Source organism: Anolis sagrei, chromosome 4, assembly GCF_037176765.1.
Source record: "Anolis sagrei isolate rAnoSag1 chromosome 4, rAnoSag1.mat, whole genome shotgun sequence".
NCBI classification, from domain to species: Eukaryota; Metazoa; Chordata; class Lepidosauria; order Squamata; family Dactyloidae; genus Anolis; species Anolis sagrei.
The window spans coordinates 130,295,573-130,317,927 of NC_090024.1; the positions used below are offsets into that span (position 1 = coordinate 130,295,573).

The 22,355-nt window shown below is 40.7% G+C and overlaps 1 protein-coding gene across 1 annotated transcript in view; it reads left to right on the forward strand.

The window, feature by feature from the left end:
- ATF6 (activating transcription factor 6) overlaps window positions 1-22,355 on the forward strand; it is a 71,712-nt gene that overhangs the window by 24,864 nt on the left and 24,493 nt on the right. The window contains exons 11-14 of the mRNA XM_060774376.2: window positions 4,024-4,137; window positions 5,142-5,244; window positions 5,622-5,686; window positions 6,769-6,880. Coding sequence (XP_060630359.2) covers window positions 4,024-4,137; window positions 5,142-5,244; window positions 5,622-5,686; window positions 6,769-6,880 — 394 coding nt within the window. The remainder of the gene's footprint in view (window positions 1-4,023; window positions 4,138-5,141; window positions 5,245-5,621; window positions 5,687-6,768; window positions 6,881-22,355) is intronic.

Below are 22,355 nucleotides of genomic sequence, written 5' to 3' on the forward strand. Positions count from 1 at the left end.
GTCCTGATCAGTCATTAGATAAGGTTAACAGCGGTCTCAGAATGTGAGTGGTGGTACTGCAAGTCCCATCATCCATGGTTCATAGTCCTCCAAACTGCAGTAGGATGTAGAGTGGGTGATGGGGGCTCTGTGTGCCTATTTCGGTCTGTATTGGGAGTGTTCTGACCCAGCCCCCTTTGGCCTTTCCTTTCCTCTCTTTGTCATCTCGGAATGTTGGATTTGAGGCTGGCCAATCAGAGACCATATGCAAATTTCCTTCTGTCATGCCTCGTTTCTGCCATGAACCCTCTTCTCCACCAGGGGCTCCTATTGAAGCTGGCCAATCAGAGACCATATGCAAATAGCAGCACAGCGGCAGCCAATCAGAACGCTGGCACATACCCCTTCCGCCCTCCGCACCTCTGTCCTTCCCATACAAACACTCTTCTTTATTATATACTAGCTTGGGGACCCGGCGCTGCCCGGGTTATTTGAGAAAGGAATTGTGTATCAAGGTTGGTCTTTATCAGTTATTTATATGGCTTGCAGTGGTCTCAGGAAGTTAGTGAAGGTACTTCGAATCCAATCATCTGTGGTCCATCCTCCTCCAAATTGCACCAGAATGGAGAGTGGATCGTGAGGGCTCTGTGTACCAAGTTCTGTTCTTGATCATTCATTGGATGAGGGTCACAGTGGTCTCAGAAAGTGAGTTTAGGTACAGCAAGTCCCATCATCCATAGTCTGTTCTCCCCCATCATCCATAGTCTCCCACAAACATCACCAGAATGTTGAGTTAGCCAAGGGGGCTCTCCGTGCCAAGTTAGGTCTTTCTTGGTATTTGGATAAGTGTCGCTGTGGTTTCAGGAAGTGAATGAAGGTACTGGAAGTCCCATCATCCGTCCTCCTCCAAACAGCATCGGGATGTAGAGTGGGTCATGGAGGCTCTGTGTGCCAAGTTTGGTCTTGATCGGACATTAGATGAGGGTTGCAGCATTCTTGGGAAGAGAGTAGAGGTACTTGAAGTCCCATCATCCATGGTCTGTCCTCCTCGAAAGTGTACCAGGATGTAGAGTGGGTCATGGGGACTCTGTGTGCCAAGTTTGGTCTTGATTAGTCATTGGCGAGGGGCTCAGTGGTCTCAGGAAGTGAGTGAAGTGACTGCAAGTCCCATCATCCATTGTCAAATTCTTCCAAACCGTACCAGGATGTAGAGTGGGTCATGTGGGCTCTCTGTGTAAATTGTGGTCCTGATTCATCATTGTTGGCAGTTGTAATGGTCTTAGGAAAGGAGTGCAGTTATTGCAAGTCCCATCGTCCATGGTGCATCCTCCCCCAAACTGCCCCAGGATGTAGAGTGCGCCATGGAGACTCAGTGTGCCAAGTTTGATCTTTATCAGTAATTGCATGAGGGTTGCAGTGGTTTCAAGAATTGAGCAAGGGTACTGCAAGTCCCATAATCCATGGTCCATCCCCCGCCAAACCACACCAGGACGTAAAGTGGGTCATGAGAGGTCTATGTGCCAAGTTTGGTCCTGATCAGTCATTGGATGAGATTAACAGCGGTCTCAGAATGTGAGTGATGGTACTGCAAGTCCCATCATCCATGGTTACAGTAGGATGTCGAGTGGGTCATGGGGGCTCTGTGTGCCAAGTGTGGTCTGTATTGGTAATGTTCTGACTCAGCCCCCTCTGGCCTTTTCCTTTCCTCTGTTTGTCATCTCGGAATCTTGGAATTGAGGCTGGCCAATCAGAGACCATATGCAAATTTCCTTCTCATGTCCCCATTTCTGCCATGAACTCTTTTCTCCACCAGGGGCTCCTATTGAAGCTGTCCAATCAGAGACCATATGCAAATACCACCACTGCAGCAGCCAATCAAAACGCTGGCACATACTCCTCCCGCCACACTTTTGTCCTCCGCATACAAGTTTTGACTTTTATTATATACATAGATATAGATATAGATATAGATATAGATATAGATATTCCAACTTGTATTCATAGAATCATAGAATGACAGAGTTGGAAGAGACCACACAGGCCATCCAGTCCAACCTCTACCATGCCAGAAAAGCACATTCAAAGCACCCTCTCAGATGGCCATCCAGCCTTTGTTTAAAAGCCTCCAAAGAAGGAGCTACCACTTCACTCTGAGGCAGAGAGTTCCACTGTTGAACAGCTCTTACAGTCAGGAAATTCTTCCTAATGTTCAGGTGGAATTTCCTTTCTTGTCATTTAACCCATTGCTCCTTGTCTCCAGGGCAGAAGAAAACAAGCCTGCTCCCTCTTGCTTATGACATCCTCTCACATACTTATACATGGCTGTTATATCTCCTCTCAGTTTTCTCTTCTTCAGGCTAAACATGCCTAGTTCTTTAAGCCGCTCCTCATAGGGCTTGTTCTCCAGACCCTTGATCATTTTAGTTGCCCTCCTAAACATGGCTATTATGTTTCCTCTCAGCCTTCTCTTCTGCAGGCTAAACATGCCCAGCTCTTTAAGCCGCTCCTCATAGGGCTTGTTCTCCAGACCCTTGATCATTTTAGTTGCCCTCCTAAACATGGCTATCATGTCTCCCCTCAGCCTTCTCTTCTTTGTTCTTTAGGGCATGCTTTCCAGCCCTTTGATAATTTTAGTCACCATCTGTACAATTTTATTGTGATTGTTTGATTTGTTCTTCCATCATGTTTAGTTTTTCTTCATGTCTTAGATTTAATTCCAATGCTTCTCCTCCTGTTTTTCTTATGTCTACCATCTGTGCAGTGATTCTCTCCAATTTTTTTTTCATTGGTTTATTCTGTGAATATATCTTTTTTTTCTCCTAAGCCTGAGTTTGCTGTCTGGTCCTTGGGTTGCCTGGAGATGATTATTTCCCCATTTTTCTCCTAATGTTCTTCTTTGGCCTGTTGCAGAAGCTGATTGTCAGACACTATGCAAATGTTTTCTTAATCATCTCCAGATGCAGCTTTGGCTTTCTCAAATAATGGTTGTTCCCTCCTATCAGAATCTTTCCTTTCTAATAGTCTTTTAAAAAAATATCATGATCCACAGATGTGCTGGAACCATGAGTAGCTGAAAATCAGGCAGCAAGACAAAGTGCTGGTATTGTCTTTACAAGCAAAATTTTGTATTGTAGGCTAACTACTGGAGATCTATGGAACAGATGTTTAGAAAGATGAGTTTACAGAAGTGAGGCTGGAACACTGCAGAATTTTCCATCCTACTCTTTTTTCCTATGTGTAACTTTGCTATATCTTGTAGCTGGATCAGAGTTACCTTGACTGATCTGATTATGTTATTTATCTGCTGACAGATTCCTAATGCAAGTGGTTCTCTACCTCCCTAATGCCATGACCCCATAATACAGTTCCTCATGCTGTGGTGACCTCCAACCATAAAATTATTTTCGTTGCTACTTTCATAACTGTAATTTATCTAATATGCAGGATGTATTCTCATTCACTGGACCAAATTTGGCTCAAATACCTGATACGTCCAAATTGGAAAACTGGCGGGGTTGAGGGGGATTCATTTTGTCATTTGGGAATTGTAGTTGCTGGGATTTGTAGTTCACCTACAATCAAAGAGCATTCTGAACTCCACAGACGATGGAATTGAACCAAACTGGGTACACAGAACTCCCACTAATCAACAGAAAATAGTGGAAAGTTTTGGTGAACATTGCCCTTGAGTTTTGGAGTTGTAGTTCAGCTACATCCAGAGAGAACTGTGGACTCAAACAATGATGGATCTGGACCAAACTTGGCACAAATACTCAATATGCCAAAATGTGAACACTGGTGGAGTTTGGTGAAAACAGACCTTGACAATTGGGAGTTGTAGTTGCTGGGATTTGTAGTTCACCTACAATCAAGGAGCATTCTGAACCCAACAATAATAGTCGAGCCAAACTTCCCACACAGAACCCCCGTGACGAGCATAAAATAGAATGGATTTCTACTGTTACTCACACCCCTATTTAGGATTTTACATTTGTAGCAACATACATATATTGCTAATAGCCATGTTTTCTATTTGTTTTCAAGGTTACAGCATTCTGTTTCAGATAATAAGGCACTCATGGTACTTACCGAGGAGCCAATATTGTACATCTCTCCAAAACCTTGCAAGCCATGGATCAACCGCACTGAGTCACTCAGGTGAGCAATCTTTTCATTATTCCTGGAGGTGTTTCATGCCTGAAAAATCAAGAACTTTGTGGCTAGTAGCTGTGCCACATTTTCCCAGAGTTCTTCACTTGGATCATGTATTTAATATTTATGTAAAACAATATAAACTGGGTTCTATCTTAACATACTAACCTGTTTGGGACCATGTTGCTCACTTTCAGACCCTACAGTTTGTTCCCTTGGAATGCTGATCAACTAGTTATTTAAACCTGAAATTCTACTTAAATTATTCTATTGCAGTGGTGACTCCTTGGTGCCATCTTGTCGTAGCAAGCAGAATAGAGGGAGAAGAAGCTGGGGGTGGGGGTGGAAATAGGGCACTCTGTTCTCTCCACCATGCCAATGAGAGGGGATGGGAGAACTACTTTACAGATGGATTAAGGTTTTACTTTGAGTTTTTTACCGAGTCCCAGGAGAATCCAAAAGAAGCACTGACTTCCTCTACTCTGTCCAGCCGTCTTTTTCGATGCCTGGACAGGGAAATGGTGCTGTCCATGAACAGCTAGCACCTTTGCCTTTTTGAATGGAGCCTTGTTCTGTGCCTCAAAGTTTTACTCTTGTCTTATCCATGGACCTATCAAAATCCATAATTCTGGTCCCCAAACCTGCCCTCGACTTATACATGAAGTCAACTTCCACACACATATAAATGGTATATTTGTTGCTGAAACCATTTGTCAAAATACTTTAACTATAATAACTAACTACGATGCACTTAATTAATAAGAGTTGAAATATAGCATTATCCTGTATTATTTCTTGTAATATATTTAGTCATATATTGATACAGACCTTCAGTGGCTCCAGTATTTTAGTTTCAGGTAGATATACTCGTAAACTCTTTATGAGGCTATAGATCTAATATCAATATCAGCACTTGATCAAGATCTCTCATAGTTGTTGTCTTTGATTTTTTTCCCCCCTCATGCCGCTGGCTTTCCAACACAGAAGTAATTCTAGTATTGCAATTCCAGGTTGAGTCATGAGCTGCGAGGCTGGGTCCATAGACATGAAGCAGAAAGGTCAAGATCAAGGAAAATGTCAACAAATCTTGAGCAAAAATCTCAAACTGTCCAGGTAAATGTATGTTACTAGCTCTCACTTGGTGTAAGTCAGGGGCTGGGATAGCGGATGGATTGTAAATGGGTGGAGCAGGGGTCAAGGGGAGGCAGAGATATGTATGAGAGCCATCAGATCTTTAGAATCGGAATACAGAATGGAAACTTCTGATGAGAACTCTCATTTCTCTGATTTCCCTTCCATCCTGTTTAAGATAGTATTGGCATAAGGAACCAGAAAATGTATTGGGATTCTCTGCCATTGCTTATGACTGCCACTGAGGTTAACAGCACAGGTCAATTCAGTATGTATGTATGTATAAGCATACATCTTAGTAGAATTATGTTAAATTTAGTAGTTGATATTCCTTTGTATGTTTACATTTTTTCCTCTAGAACCCATCAAGAAAAAATGGAAATTCTGAGCTGATGGCCCTCCCCTACACAAGCGGCAGTGCTCAGTAAGTTAAAATTGTATCTTCAATCAACTCTGTATCCTGGTGAATAGTTTTGTATTGGATATTGGTCCAGCAGTTTCTCTAGGATATTGAATTCTCTTGCTTTGGTAAAATTACTGTTCTGGCCTGTTGAACTGAAATCTGTCAACAACTTTGAAACCTGAAATAATATCTGTTTGAGTTGTTTCACTGGAAAAGGCTAGATTTTTCTAATTGCATTCTAAGAATCAGTCATAGGATTTATCTAGTTAAGCATCTACTCTTACCTATGGTTGCCTAGCAAGGCATGGGGGAGACAGATCCCTCTCCCTAACTCTGGCATCTGAGGTACACTGCCTCTGATTCAAAAGGTTCAATTTAACTACTAGATGGACTGTTACAAGTTACATAATTTTAACTCATTTTAATGAGAAACTCTGTCCTGGGCACACAAAAGACTGGGCAACTTGAAAGGCACTCAATAGAATGCGCTCTGGCACCATGAGATGCAGAGCTAACCTTAAGAAATGGGGCCACAAAGTGGTGGCCACGACATGTGAGTGTGGAGAAGAGCAAACCGCAGACCACCTACTACAATGCAACCTGAGCCCTGCCTCATGCACAATGGAGGACCTTCTTGCAGCAACACCAGAAGCACTCCAAGTGGCCAGCTACTGGTCAAAGGACATTTAATATAATGCCAAGTTTTAAACTTTGTGTTTTTTTAATACATTGCAAATTCTGATACAATAAATAATTTTTAAAAACTCGTTTTAAAATTAATTTTACGAATTTTTCTTTTGAACAATACACTAAACACATTTCTAAGCTGTTTACTACAGCTGTAAGGGCTCACAGTCCATCTGTCCCATCCCCCCCACTTTCAATTTTAGAGAGACAAAAGTAGAAATCTTGTGCTAGTAGAATCTGTCTTTGCACAGTGAAATCAGAGCTACAATAAAGTACACTATCCAGATAGTAAAATTTGAGGGGTGTGTGTGAGAAGTAATGAGCAGGCAAATGCCATATGCAGTTCATTTAATCTAGTGTTTTCTGAATGCTAGTGGTTCTTATTTCCAACAATGCTGTCTCATGTTTTTCATCAGGAACTCTGGGAGTGAATTACAGGTTTATTACACTCCACTACGAAATTCCCAGGATTTCTTGGATGCAATTCACAGAAGAGGAGATACTTTCTATGTGGTGTCATTTCGCAGGGTAAGTACATTCTGTTGGGTGCATTTCATTTTGTAATGCAGGTGTATTTGTTTAGTCCGTTCCAGAAAAGGAAGATACATTCATTCTTACTGTTTTTGTAACCAAATGAATATTTTTTGAGAGTGCTTAAGTCCTACTACATAGCCTTTTTATGTGCTTACATTTCTTTATGTTCCTTGGTAAGAGTCTCAATAAGTATAATACTCAGTGTTATTAGCGGATACTGAGTTTAGAAAGAAGCCATATTCCCCAGTGCTGTGGATGCATGCATATTGAATGCTGATGATATAGCACATAATACTGTTTGTTGGTATTACTACTTTTTTTCCTATTTGAGTCTTTGGGAGGATTTTATTATATACTAGCTTGGGGACCCGGCGGTTCCCAGGTTATTTGAGAAAGGCATTGTGTGCCAAGTTTGGTCTTGATCAGTCATTGGATGAGTGTTGCAGCGGTCTTGGAAAGTGAGTGAAGATACTGTAAGTCCCATCATCCATGGTCCATCCTCCTCCAACTGCACCAGGATGTAGAGTGGATCATGGGGGCTCTGTGTGTCATGTTTGGTCGTGATTACTCATTGGATGAGGGTTTCAGCAGTCTCGGGAAGTGAGTGGAGGTACTTCAAGTCTCATCATCCATGGTCCACCCTCCTTCAAACTGCAGTAGGATTTAGATTGGGTCATGGAGGCTCTGTGTGCCAAGTTTGGTCTTTATCGGTCTTTGTTGGGGGCCACAGTGGGCTATGGGAACTGAAGTGTTTTAAAGAACTACAGATCCCATCATCCTTTGTCCATCCTTCCCCAAATCTCACCAGGACATAAAGGGGGTCATGGGGGTTATGTGTGCCAAGTTCGGTCCAGGTCCGTCACCTGTGCTGCTCGCAGTGGCCTGTGGTAGTGGCAGCCTATCAGAAAGCTGCCACATACACACATACATTCAAACATTCACTTTTATTATATCTATATAAATAAAAATGTAATGTTCGTTTGTGGGATTAACATAACTTAAAAACCACTGGACAAATTGACACCAAATTTGGACACAATACACCCATCAGGCCAATGAGTGACCATCACTCACAAAAACACTGAAAAACACAGCAGGAGGGACTTAAAATACATTACAACATGTGCGCAAAACCACACACACACATATATATACGCAAATACACATATACAAAAATACACACACACACACAAAGCACATATACATAGACTGGGCCACAGTGACGCGTGGCAGGGGATGGCTAGTATATAGATATTGATATATTTTTATAAAGATAAGATTTGTGTCCCTAAAGATGACCTAGAAATATTTTGCAGAAAGGCAAATATATTGCAGTCATATGGAAACAAGGGAGCATTGATCACAATAGCAAATCTTGTACCTATAAATGTAGAATTATATATTTAGAACAATTGAAAATTGATTGAATCCAGTACTTTGTTACACCAAAGCATTCCTGCTCACCTGTCTATCAGCAAATCTTTTTGGACCTTTTTTCTTCACGGATAGTTATGAATAACTTAAGTAGTTGAACACAATATTAAACTTCATTTTGTGCTAATCCCACTGTTGCTGAAAATGTGCTGTTGTTGTTATGTTTATTTATATCTTGCCTATTCCCAAGATCCAAAGTGACTTATGACAATTAAAAGAAAGATAACTAAAATATGCCAAATGTAAACATTACAAATATTATTAAACTCTGCATAAAACCAAAATCAATTAAAAACATAGGAGCCCCCGGTGGTTCAGTGGGTTAAAGCCCTGTGCCGGCAGGACTGAAGACTGACAGGTTGCAGGTTCGAATCCGGGGAGAGGCGGATGAGCTCCCTCTATCAGCTCTAGCTCCTCATGCGGGGTCATGAGAGAAGCCTCCCACAAGGATGATAAAACATCAAAATCATCCGGGCGTCCCCTGAGCAACGTCCTTGCAGACGGCCAATTCTCTCACTACAGGATGCTCCTGACACAACAAAATTAATTAATTAATTAATTAAAAACATAGCTATTAAAATATTCAAAACACAGACAGTGCAACCACAGTTCTGCAAGAGTCAGTTCTCTCTAGCAAACAGTCTTTGAGTGTCTGCTGGAATTAAAAGGAAGTCTCAGTCTGCATGCAGAAAAAGAGCAAGTCTAACTTCTCTGGGAAAGGAATTTGAGACCCCCAAAAACAATCCCTTGTTTCCACTAGATGTACCTGTGAGGGTGGTGGGATAAAGAAAGGCCTACAAAGGATCTTAAAGCAAGAGTAGGCTGATATAGGAGAATAGAGTCCTTCGGGTAACCTGGACCTGAACCATATATCGTAGATCAGTTTTCTCAAACTCTGTTCCTCCAGTTGTTTTGGACTTCAGCTCCCAGAAACCCCAGCCAGTTTTCCAGCGGTTAGGAAATGTGGGAGCTGAAGTCCATAACATCTGGAAGAGCACCATTTGAGCAACTCTGCTCTAGATCTTTAAATACCATCTCCAGGACTTTGAATTGAGCTGAGGAGCACACCAACAGCCAATGGAGCTGTTACAGTGAGGGAGCTGCAGGCAGCTCTTTGGACCAGCTGAAGTTTCTGAATGCTTGTCAAAAGATAGCCCCATAGAGACTGCATTACAATAACCCAAACATATATAACTAACACATGTGTCACCGTGGCCAGATCTAGCATACCTAGGAATTAAGGCTGGTGTACATAGCTTAATTGTGCACATTTCTTTCGCCGTTAAAACTGTTAAGCGAACTAACTTAAATGCAAAAGCAATTTTCAGGATTTAGATTCCGAAGGGATAGAGACAGGCAGGAATGAGTGAAACAAGCAGGAGTCGAAACTAAAACAAGCTCTTCTCTGCATGAAGAGGTATACAGGACTGAGATAGAAGTTGTTTTGCTGACTTGTAAAGCTGCAATAGCATCTGCTGTACTGTTGTTACAGCATATCAGAGAGATCTGGTCAGCCGACAGAAAGTCAGCCAAAGGTTCTGATGCCTTAATTTTGGAGGAAAGTTAAAGCTAATAGCAATAATATCTTCAGTAGCATTGTGTAAGTGTGGCCAGAACTGGATTTTTACATGAAGCTGATTCATTGCCTTTATTACAGTAGTGGATCTCCCTTCCTTTGTAATGCTCCTAGTGCCATTTGAATTAATATAATATTATAGATAGATTTACCTTTTTAGAACCTAAATATTGTTCACTTCAGATATCAAGCTGCATAAGAGTAAAATTACATTAGAATTAGAATTTGTTTTGTTGCTTGTCAGCAGATGGAGCACTTGTTTAACTTTATTTGATTATCATGACTTCCAAATTCTCTCTTGCGAGGAGATCAGCTTGACTTTCATTGATCTGTTGAGAAGCCCTCATAAATTACAAAGTAGTCTGGGGAATATTCTAATATATTTACTGAGTTATACTAATTGTATTGTTTATTTTGCTTATTGTTGTTTTTTTTATTGATGTGTTGTTGGGCTTGGCCTCATGTAAGCCGCTCCGAGTCCCTTGGGGAGATGGTGGCGGGATATAAATAAAGTTTTATTATTTATTTATTATTACCATTGCTTCACACAGGTGACTTACACAGTGCTCAACACTAAGATCACCACATTAAGCAAATCTAATGTGCACCCTAATTTTGGGAAGGTAATTTAGCAAAAAAAGGTGAGCATTAGATTCGAGTAAATACTCCTAATCTAAATATCTGCCTAGTTTACACTACTTTTCTACCCAGCCGGTTTCCAGTTGTAATTCCCAGTCTCGTCATCTCCTGCTCTTCCTTTACAACCATCGCATTCACTCCCTCCAGCCTACTCCAATATTCTGCTTCACACTTCTCCCTCATTCTTCTCTATTATTATATTATTTATTCTAAAACTCACAACTTATAAGAAACCAGGCAAATTTGTGAACTAGTACATGTTCCAGCCAAAGTAGCACATTGTGGATAAAGTTCTGGAGAAGATTTTTCTGTATTACTCATCTTAACATTGAGCCCCCCCCCCCCCCCCATCTAGTAAATATTTATGGTTTTAGTCTACAGATGCCCTCAGAATAAAGCATCCCCCCCCCCCCCAAATGGCTAAATCCCATTGTTTCTCCCTGTTGGGCTCCCTTCCTACAATGCACTTTTATCCCTATCTCACCCAGGGTTTTAACTTTTTTAACATTTTACTTCATACATTTGGCCCGCCCTCTGTGTCTGGTTTTAATATTCTGTTTTGTATTATTGATTTTGTTATTATATATTTTGTTATGATGTATTTTGTTACCTTGTCTTTATTATGTTGTATTATTTTGGGCTTGGGGAGATGGTAGCGGGTTATAAATAAAGTGTATTATTATTATTATTATTATTATTATTATTATTATTGGAGTTAATTTATTTTTAGCAGTTGTGTCATTTCACCCACCCCATCTGTACTTTTTGCCTAACTCAGGGTTGAGAAGGGGCGGGAAATTTTAATGTACATATTTTCTTTACATGTAGGACAACTACCTGTGTTAAAACCTCGGGCAGTTAACTGACCTTGTTGCTAATGCAAAAAAAAAGTGTGCCTAAACTAAAGATGACTTAATTGACTTTTTGAAATGCAATCTCATGTTTGATGTTGCTGTAGAAAGCCCACACGTTTCTAACTATCCAGGTAAACTCACAAGAATGCTGAAAAAAATAGTTTAAAAACCAAAGCTTTAAGGGATGATTTATTTGAAGGAACATCCATTTTGCTTACAGAATATATTCCTACATTTTTTGTTCAATAGGGATATATGTGGATCCATTTTCTTGTAACAAGGATATTAATCTAGTCAAATTCCGACTATATCTGGCAACCTTATTAGATCAGCATAGGAATAGAGGAATAAAACAAGAATGTACAGTTTTATCAAGGTGAATAGTGGGCAGAGAATGGAATAGAGCAGGCCTGCACCACCTCCAGCCCATGGGCTTCCCTGCGACCTGCAGAAGGCCGATGGGGAAAGAGAGAGGATTCAGGTAGGCAGGTAACGAAAGGGCCAGCCAGCAGAAAGATGAATTTCCCCTTGCTGGTCAGCCCTTCTTCTGAAATATGCATAAAAGACAATTACGTTGAAATGGATTTATTGTTCAGGGTCAGCCAATATGCTGACAGAAGATAAGTTTGTACTTTTCTTTGAGGCAGAGAGCGTGACTCACTCAAGACAATCATTTATTAATAACTAGCTTATATATCCGGCGTTGTCTGGGTCTGCATTTTCTAATGCTAATTATTAGAAATTCTCATTGTTAGCATTATAGCTTTTGTGATTGCTAAGTCGTACAAGCTAGAATGCATTTTTTTCAGGTTTTCTTACTGTTTATATTTCTTACTATTTATATTTAATTAACCAAGTTACTTTTTTCACGTTAATATGACTTCATAATGAATAAAATAATACATAAGTTTAATTAATTGATATTAATTGAAGCCTCTCTTTTTTATAATATGTTTTTTGCAGAATACTTTAATAATTATACCTTTACTTGGAAAGTGTGCTAAAAACCTATCTGTGGCTTCAAAGGTTTCACCTATTTTAATTTTGACCTCTTATTATTGCCAAATTGTGCAGACCTGGAATAGAGGACTAAGGTAGCAGTGGGATTGTGTTTTTTATTTCCATTAAGATTTATTTCAATGAAGTCTGTATTCCTTTATTTAGACACACTTATGTTCCAAAGAAAATAGTGCTGTGGCCTTAGATACTACAGTTTGGTGATGTTTCATAACTTAAACTGCATACTTTATTTTAGCAAGGATAGTGTATGACATATTCTTCCTGGCAGATAGTAGTTGTACTCCAGCACAAAAAAAGCCCTCTCACTATAAACACCACACCGTTGATTGGAAAACAATCCTTTTATTGAAGATAATTAAAAAGCAGCAAGTAAAAAGCACTTTAAAAAATAGGTAAATCCAATTAGGTAAGAAGAGCAAAAACAGTCCATAAAAACAAAGTCCACACTTCTCTAATATAATTCAGGAAAACAGGAAACATTAATCCAAGGAATGAGTAGGCATCCATACATTCCAAGAGTCCAAAGCATGAACAAGAAATACTTAGACAATAATCTTCCAAACAACGCTTCCATGAAACAAAGAACGAGAATTACACTTGATTCCAACAATGCTTCATCTGACTATATTTCCCATACTTGGAACTTTTTATCCCCTCATTAAGCTATTCCACACACTCAGGAATTGGTTTCATTTTACTTGAGATCCCCTTACCTTTTTCTGTCGGAGCCTGGCAGAACGCTGAAGGCACTGTTCGGCCTGTCTGCTTTGACTAATTTCCTCTCGCCTATCTATTTGCTCATTAAGTCTCGCAGCTGGGCCAGGTGCCCAGTTGTTTTCAAGCTCCAAATTCTGGGAACCCTCTGGGAGCAATTCAGGGAGTATACTATCATCGCCACACTCTTCAGGGACATTCTCATGGGAAACTACACTTTGCACAGGGGTCTCCTGGTCCTTCTCTGCATCAGTATCATTGACCAAATCATTGCCATCTTGAAATTCATTGGCATCACTTCCCACATCCAAAGCACTCTGATCCTGAAACACAATCACAGGCTGAACTCCAACAATAGTGTTGAAGAAGTGCATGTTGTGTGTTTTATATTCTAGTTATCATTACAGAAAGGAGTTGACATTTAACGAAGCCAAACTGTCCCAGTCATAGTTTATCTCTTGCTCACAAAACACTTGCAGATGAAAAGTAGGCAGCTCCAAGGATGTGCATTGTGTATCTTTTGCTCTGCTGAGCAAGTGTGAGCTCGTAAAATAATTTGTTTACTCGGGCTGTGCTCTAATGTACTATAGTCTACACTATTCCAGTAGTGGCAGCGGGACAGACTCTAGAGAATGCAGCTGCAAAGTTCAGTTACATTATAAATACAGTAGGCCGCTTTCATTTGAAAGCAAAAAGAGAAATTTCTTCTTTCATATAACTTTATACCAAATTGCTTAACAAGAAGTAAACCAGCCTCTCATTTTGTATTCTGGTTAATGAGTGCCAAAACACAGGGAAGTTCATTGTATGTCATAAATGTATGAAATAGGATGACTTCTTAAACTTTGAGCTATGTATTTTTTTAAATTTCAAGCCTGCCTAGAGCTCTCCTTTTAGACAATGTTTTCAAGTTACAGAAAGTTCTTGGCATAGCTCTTCTGAAGGCGTAATAGTGTGTGTGGAATGCATGGTAGAGTAGATTATGCAAGAGACGTGAGCGCCACAGTACTGGCAGCTTCTAAGTCAAACATCAATTTCTTCCCCCCAAAACCTGAGGCTTGGTACACCATTCAGACATTTTTCCTGACAAGATTGGTTAGGATAACAGCTAGTAAAATGAATTTATGTTGCATTTGTTGTTGTTAATGGCTGTCAAGTCAACTTTGACTTCTGATGATCGTATGAATAGGAGACCCTACCATCGACAGGTCTTACAAACTCAGTGGTTGATTGAGTCTTATCCATTAGGACAGCATTTCTCAAACCGAAGGTCGGGACCCCTGGGGGAGTTGTGAAGGGGTGTCAGAGTGATCGCCAAAGACCATATTGGTCATGGGAGTTCTGTGTGGGAAGTTTGGCCCAATTCTATCGTCAATGGGGTTCAAAATGCTCTTTGATTGTAGGTGAACTATAAATCCCAGCAACTACAACTCCCAAATGTCAAGGTCTATTTTCCCCAAATTCCACCAGTGTTCACATTTGGGCATATGGAGGATTCATGCCAAATTTGGTCCAGATCCATCATTGTTTGAGTCCACAGTACTCAGATCCATTGTGGGCTGGGAGCAGAGTGCTCTTTGATTGTAGGTGAACTATAAAACCCAGGAACTACAACTCCCAAATGACAAAATCAATTTCCTTCCCCCCTCCCCCCAATCCCATCAGGTATCTGTGCCAAATTTGGTCCAGTGAATGAAAATACACCCTGCATATCACACATTATGATTCATAACAGTACCAAAATTACAGTACCAAAAAGGAAATAATTTTATGATTGGGGGTCACCACAACATGAAGAACTGTAGCATTAGGAAGGCTGAGAAACACTGCATTAGGAATATGGTCTTCCTCTTTCCCCGTTGCCTTCTACCTTCCCAATCATTATTGTCTTTTCTAGTCAGTCATGTCTTCTATGATATAGCTGAAATATGACAGTCTCAGTTTCATCATCTTGACTTCTAGGAAGTCCATGTTCTTTAACTGGGAGGAGACAAAACGAAAATCCATACATCAAGGCCCTTCAGCTTTCTGCCCAGAGCCTTGTAGTCCCTTGTTTTGCAATATCACCAATTCTCATGTGGGCCAAAACGAAGTGGTAATGGTCAGTGGGTTTCACATACCTTGTCCGCCTCTCTGTTTTGCCATGATTTTTACCCCATAGAAACAGCACGCCTCTGGGGTCATTCTGTCAGAGTGCAATCCACTACTTCTGTTCCCTTTACCAGGAAGCCCCTACCACTACCACACCTCTTCTTGGAGGATTGGTATTCCATGTGCTGACTCTTCCAGGGGCACTAGCACATTTCCTGAAAAGAGACACTGTTACATTTATTCCTGTTCCTCATCACTTATGGTGGCAAGAGCTTCAAATCAATTCTGTAGTTCCAAATTTGCAGAACGATCTCTGATCTCTGCCTGCCTTCTGTGTTTGGGAACTGACCACCTCCTAGGACCTGTACCAATTTCTTGATTGTTTTTTCTCTTGGCGGTGGTGATAAAGATGATGGGGATGATGGTGATATTTATCTCTTGCTCTGTGCCATAAGATCTCAGCACAGTATGCAGGTAAATGAGAGCTCAGGCTGGCATACTCTACGACTCCAAGGAGTATTTGTATTTAACTGGAACAATTATTCATATAGCTATTTGATTATTGTAATGTGTTTTAATCTAAGGAGGGTAGTAGATTGTTGAGAATAAGCAGATGTAGCTGGGCTGGAGTTAAAATTGCTGGAAGAAACAATTTTAGCAATGTTTCTTCCAGCAGAAGAAACATTGAAGAAGAAACTTAGATATCATCATCATCATCATCTTTAATTACTTATTAATCGCCCTCCATCCGAGATGCTCTAGGCGATTTACATAGCAGAAATTATATAGGATAAAACACATACATACAAATATTAATGAATTAACATGAGTCAAATGCTCTAGTAAAAAAAGTGCTAGAATAAAAGGACCTAGTCTTTTACGCAGAAGAAACTTAGATATGCAAATGATACCGCTTTGAGGGCTGAAAGCGAGGAGCTGAGGAGCCTTCTAACCAAGTGTGAGGGGGTCCGTTATTAAAACTGCTGCCACCAATTGTAACGATGACCGTTTTAATGCCACCGAATACCACCAATTGTGAAGGTGCGCGTGGTAAAGCACCCACTGCCACCTTATCTATGAGGGAAGCCGGGCAACAATCAATATCAGCCTAGGAACTATTTTATAAAGGGACTGTTTCTGGCTGACTTTATTATTGCAGGCTGTTCAACTTAGAAGAAACTGTATCAGGCAAGGCTTGAAGAAAAAGTAACAAGTTTATTTTAACAGGAGTATAACAATGTATAACTGTTCTTCAAAAGAGGCATAAATCTTGATGGTTACATTGGAAAGGTTTCATGAGTAAACTCAGGCAAACACTTCATAAGGTTTCACAGCTGGCACAACAGGCTTAAACCCAGCCAAACCTTGATTCTTAATTCAGAATCAACAACCCCCTGTACCGGGTCCTTCTCTGCAACCACTTTGGTCACCAATTGATTCCCTGAATCTCTAAGAGATTCAGTTTTTTTCCTATAGCACACTGGCTACAGACACATTCCCTGAATCTCCACCAAAAGATTCAGTGTCTTTTTCAGCAGCTCTCCGGCCACTGACTGGACTTTTAAAACACAGCTGCCTCCTGAAGAGGCGGTTGGCTCCGCCCCTGTTGCTATGGCAACTCAGCTAACACCAAGCCACTCCCACAAAACATAACCTCCCATACTTACCATCCCTAAACCATTGTCCAAACTACACATAACCAAAGGAATAAAACTTACACATCGTCACACCTCCCAACCCATAGGGATTATTTTTGACTTTTCTACCAACTAGAATGGTCAAAAATAATTTGGATAATACCAACATCATATAACTATATACAAACCATATTTTGATCAGTTATCTAATAACACTGGTTAAGGCATCCTGGAAAGTGAGTCCGCAACAACATTGGTTCTACCTTTTACATGCTCTATATCAAAGGTATAATCTTGCAATGATAAACTCCACCGTAAAAGTTTGTTGTTGGTGCTTTTGGTGTTATCCAGCCATTTTAATGGGGCATGATCCGTTTGAAGGGTAAACCTTCTTCCCCATAAATAGGGCCGCAATTTTTGTATGGACCATATTATAGCTAGACATTCCTTCTCAATAGTAGACAAACTATATTCTCTGGGCAATAGCTTTTTACTTAAAAATAGAATAGGATGACTCTCTCCTTCTTGATCTAATTGGCTTAATACCGCCCCCAACCCAGTTTCGGATGCATCACATGTTAAAGTAAAGGGTTTATCAAAGTCTGGGGCTCTTAATACAGATTGTGAGGTTATGGCCTGTTTTATCTGGTCCATTGACCTTTGACATTCTGCAGTCCAAAGTACTTGATTAGGGCAACTCTTTCGTGTAAGATTTGTCAAAGGCACCGCTAAAGTACTAAAGGATGGGATAAATTTCCGATAATATCCTGCCAACCCAAGAAATGATCTTACTTGTTTCTTTGTCTTGGGTATTGGCCACTGATGTATGGCTTCAACCTTGGTAGGTTCCGGCCCAATGATACCACAACCCACAATATGTCCTAAGTATTTGGTGGTGCGGTTACCCATGTGGCACTTAGGGGCCTTGATTGTTAAACCTGCCTCCTGTAACCGATGCAATACTTGCTCAACGTGTTTTAAATGGTCTTCCCATGTGGTACTAAAGATTCCAATATCGTCCATATATGCAACGCAAAAGTCTCCCATTCCCCTAAGTACAGTATCCACTAGCCGTTGGAATGTGGCTGGACTATTCCTTAAACCAAAGGGTAAAGTGGTGAACTCATATAACCCTTCATGAGTTCTAAAGGCAGTCTTCTCTTGGTCTTGGGGAGCCATAGGTACTTGCCAAAATCCTTTTGTTAAGTCTAGGCTACTAATATAATTGGCTCTCCCTATCCTCTCCAATAAGTCATCTAACCGGGGCATTGGATAGTTATCAGGTTGTGTGACCTTGTTTAGGAGCCTATAATCCACACAGAACCGTATGGTGTTGTCTGGTTTCTGGACTAGTACAATAGGTGATACCCATGGGCTATTAGATGGAACGATAACACCCATTTCTAGCATTTCTTTTATCTCTCTTTCAATACATTTGGTTAGCTTCCCCGTGACTCTATATGGAGATGAAGCTATAGGGGGGGAGTCACCGGTAAGGATTCGATGGTGAACTCCTGTTACCCTTCCTGGAAGATCTGAGAACAATTGATTATACTTCTTAAGTAACTTTTTAATCTGTGTTCGTTGTTCCTGGGATAATTCTTCATCTATTTTTACCTGGTCAATATTACCATAAGCTTTCCTATTTCCTTCCCAGAAAGAAAATGTCCCTGTCTCTTCACCAGTTATAACCATATATACATTAGCAATCTTATTTACATAGGGTTTCAACATATTAACATGCACCAGTCTTTCACTAGCAGTCTGTTCATCAAAGATCAAGTAGTTGACACTACTGTGTTTCTTGATCACCTTCCATGGACCGGTCCAGTCTAATTGAAGTTTATTGGACTTTGCCGGAGTGAGATAAAGGACTTCATCTCCTATGTTGAAATTTCTGCATCGTGATGACAGATCATATCTTGACTTCTGTTTCTGCTGGGCTGCTGCAATATTGTCTTTGGCGATGTTCCTTGCCATCTCCAACGTGGACTGAAGATCCTGGAGGTATCTGGTTACTGGAACAGGCTCCCGCTCCGGATACGCCTCCCAAAACTCTCTCACCAGATCAAGTGGGCCTCGTACACGCCTGCCATATAGTAGCTCAAACGGACTGTATCCAGTGCTTTCTTGGGGGATCTCTCTATAGGCAAAAAGAAGTTGCTGTAATTTTACATCCCAGTCATTTGGATGTTGTTGACTGTATGCCTTAATCATTCTCACCAAGGTCTTGTTAAAATTTTCTACAAGCCCATTGGTTTGTGGATGGTACGCAGTGGATGTTAAATGTTTAATACCACATATCTCCAGTAACTTCTCCATTAGTCTTGAGGTAAATTGAGTCCCCAAATCAGATATTAATTCCTTCGGATACCCTGTCCTTCCCCATATGGACAGTAGAGCATTTGCCACTGTGGTAGTTTCTATATTAGACAATGCCACAGCTTCCGGGTAACGAGTGGCATAGTCCATCATCGTTAAGACATATCTGCTGCCTCTCCGACTTGGCTTTGGTAGAGGGCCCACAATGTCAATACCAACTCTAAAGAAAGGTTCGCCGATAATTGGCATGGGGATCAATTGAGCTTTTGTTTTATCTTGGCCGGAACTGATCCTCTGGCAAGTGTCACAAGATTGACAAAAGTCCTTAATTTGTTGGTACATGCCGGGCCAAAAGAAGTTTTTTGCAATGCGCTGGGTAGTGCGCCTAATTCCCATGTGACCTCCTTGTGGGCTGGCATGTGCCATCTGCATGAGGTGCCCACGATACTTCTGAGGTACCACGATTTGGGTGTAAGAAACAGCTGGAAACTTGTGGTCTAAAACTTCCCTGTATAGAACTTCATTTTTGATTACAAATCGGTTTGGTTTCTCTGAGGTTAACTCTGTCTTTTCGGTTTGAGTTGTATCAAACAAGGTCTGGAGTGTGTCATCAGCCTTTTGTTCTTTAGAAATTTCATTTTCTCCTTTCGTCCCTTGAACCAACTCAGTTACAATAGAGCTTACTTCGGGTTTCTGTCCCATAGGTTGACAGATGGGTAAACATGAAGTGTTTTGTACTCCAGTCTGTTCCACAGTCAGGTCTTTTCCCTCTTTAGGTGACTCTGATATTTTTTTAATTCTTCTGACCAGGTCATTTCCAATCAAGCATGAGTAAGGGATCTCTGAACTCATGGCAAAATCCCACATGCCTGTCCAATTGCCATATTTTATAGGTAAAGAGACCACGTTTGAAGTAATCGCTGGTCCTAAACCTTTTAAATTAATCTGAGAAGTAGGATTTTGATACTTCTCAGGTACCATCTTTGAATGAATTACACAGACTTCGGAACCCGTATCTCTCCATCCATGTAACAGGTTTCCATCTATTTCAATGGGTTCCAAATAGTCATTTGGGACGGTGTTTAGTACCACAAACAAACACTGTTTTTCAATCTGTTCCCCCTTTTGAACCACCTCAGTGCAATCCTTCTTAGCACTGGGTTCCATTTCTTTTCCAGGGGTATTTCTTTCTCTAATGAAGAAGGTGGACTTCTCTTTTCTCAGGAGATTACATTGGGACTTAAAATGTCCTAATTTTCCGCAATGGAAACAGCCCTTATTTCCCTCAGCACTGTTAGGCTGTATGGCGCCTGCCATCCTCCAGGCGGTGTTTTCTCCTGAAAAGCCTCTCCCTGGCTGACTGTGAGGGGTTTTTTTAAATGGCGGTTGGGATTGTCTTGTTTCCTTTTTGACTCCTTCTTCTACTTTAAATCCTTCCTTTAAAGTAATCAACTGGTCCACCATGATAGCTGCTTGTGCTGAAGTTTCAGGGTTTCTATCCTGTATAATCCATTTATAATCAAGGGGGACCTGTTGATAAAACTGTTCCTTTTGAATTAAGTTTTTGAGCTGCTGGAAGTCATTTACCTCAGCGCCTTTGATCCAGCTCTCAAAGTATTGTGCTTGTTTGGAAGTTAATTGAGAATAACTCTCATATTTTTCTTTTTTGATCATCCTGAACTTCATCCTATAAAATTCAGGCGTCAGCTGCAATTTCTGTTGAACTTCTCGTTTAAACTTAGAGTAATCTTTATGTTCTGTCTCTGCCATGTCGCTATAAATCTCCAGAAGTTTACCACAAATCTGTGGCCTTAAATATGCCATCCATTTTTCCTCAGCTACATTGAAGTCTCTACAACATCGTTCGAAGGAAATTAAGAACTTTTCGATATTGTCTTCTTTATTGTATCTTGGGAATTTTCTCAAAATATGATCCATAGGGATCTCCTCTGGTCTCTCCTGTATATTCACTTGTGTCTGAGGGAGAGTTAAACGTTGTTTTTCAATTTCTAATTCCATTTTCCGTAATTCAGCCTGCCTGACTCTTTCCCTCTCCTCAAACTCCATTTCTGTCTGTCTCTTTTGGGCTTCCATTTCTGCCTGTCTTGCCCTGTCCTGTGCCTCAATTTCCAATTTTCTTAACTCTATCTGATATTTATACTGTAACTCAGACATAGGAGTTTGGTCTGAGTCTGATAAGCTTATCTCTTCTTGATAAGCCTCAACCTCCTTTGTTACTTTGCCTTGCTTTTTAGCCGCCATCTTTGGCTCCAACTTTTACCTCAGGATTTTTCTTTAGGCGATCTTAGGCACTAAATTAGATGTTAAACGTATCCCGTCGCTTGCCACCAATTGTGAGGGGGTCCGTTATTAAAACTGCTGCCACCAATTGTAACGATGACCGTTTTAATGCCACCGAATACCACCAATTGTGAAGGTGCGCGTGGTAAAGCACCCACTGCCACCTTATCTATGAGGGAAGCCGGGCAACAATCAATATCAGCCTAGGAACTATTTTATAAAGGGACTGTTTCTGGCTGACTTTATTATTGCAGGCTGTTCAACTTAGAAGAAACTGTATCAGGCAAGGCTTGAAGAAAAAGTAACAAGTTTATTTTAACAGGAGTATAACAATGTATAACTGTTCTTCAAAAGAGGCATAAATCTTGATGGTTACATTGGAAAGGTTTCATGAGTAAACTCAGGCAAACACTTCATAAGGTTTCACAGCTGGCACAACAGGCTTAAACCCAGCCAAACCTTGATTCTTAATTCAGAATCAACAACCCCCTGTACCGGGTCCTTCTCTGCAACCACTTTGGTCACCAATTGATTCCCTGAATCTCTAAGAGATTCAGTTTTTTTCCTATAGCACACTGGCTACAGACACATTCCCTGAATCTCCACCAAAAGATTCAGTGTCTTTTTCAGCAGCTCTCCGGCCACTGACTGGACTTTTAAAACACAGCTGCCTCCTGAAGAGGCGGTTGGCTCCGCCCCTGTTGCTATGGCAACTCAGCTAACACCAAGCCACTCCCACAAAACATAACCTCCCATACTTACCATCCCTAAACCATTGCCCAAACTACACATAACCAAAGGAATAAAATTTACACATCGTCACACCAAGGTGAAAGAAGAAAGTACAAAAGCTGGATTGCAGTGAAATGTCAAAACAAAAC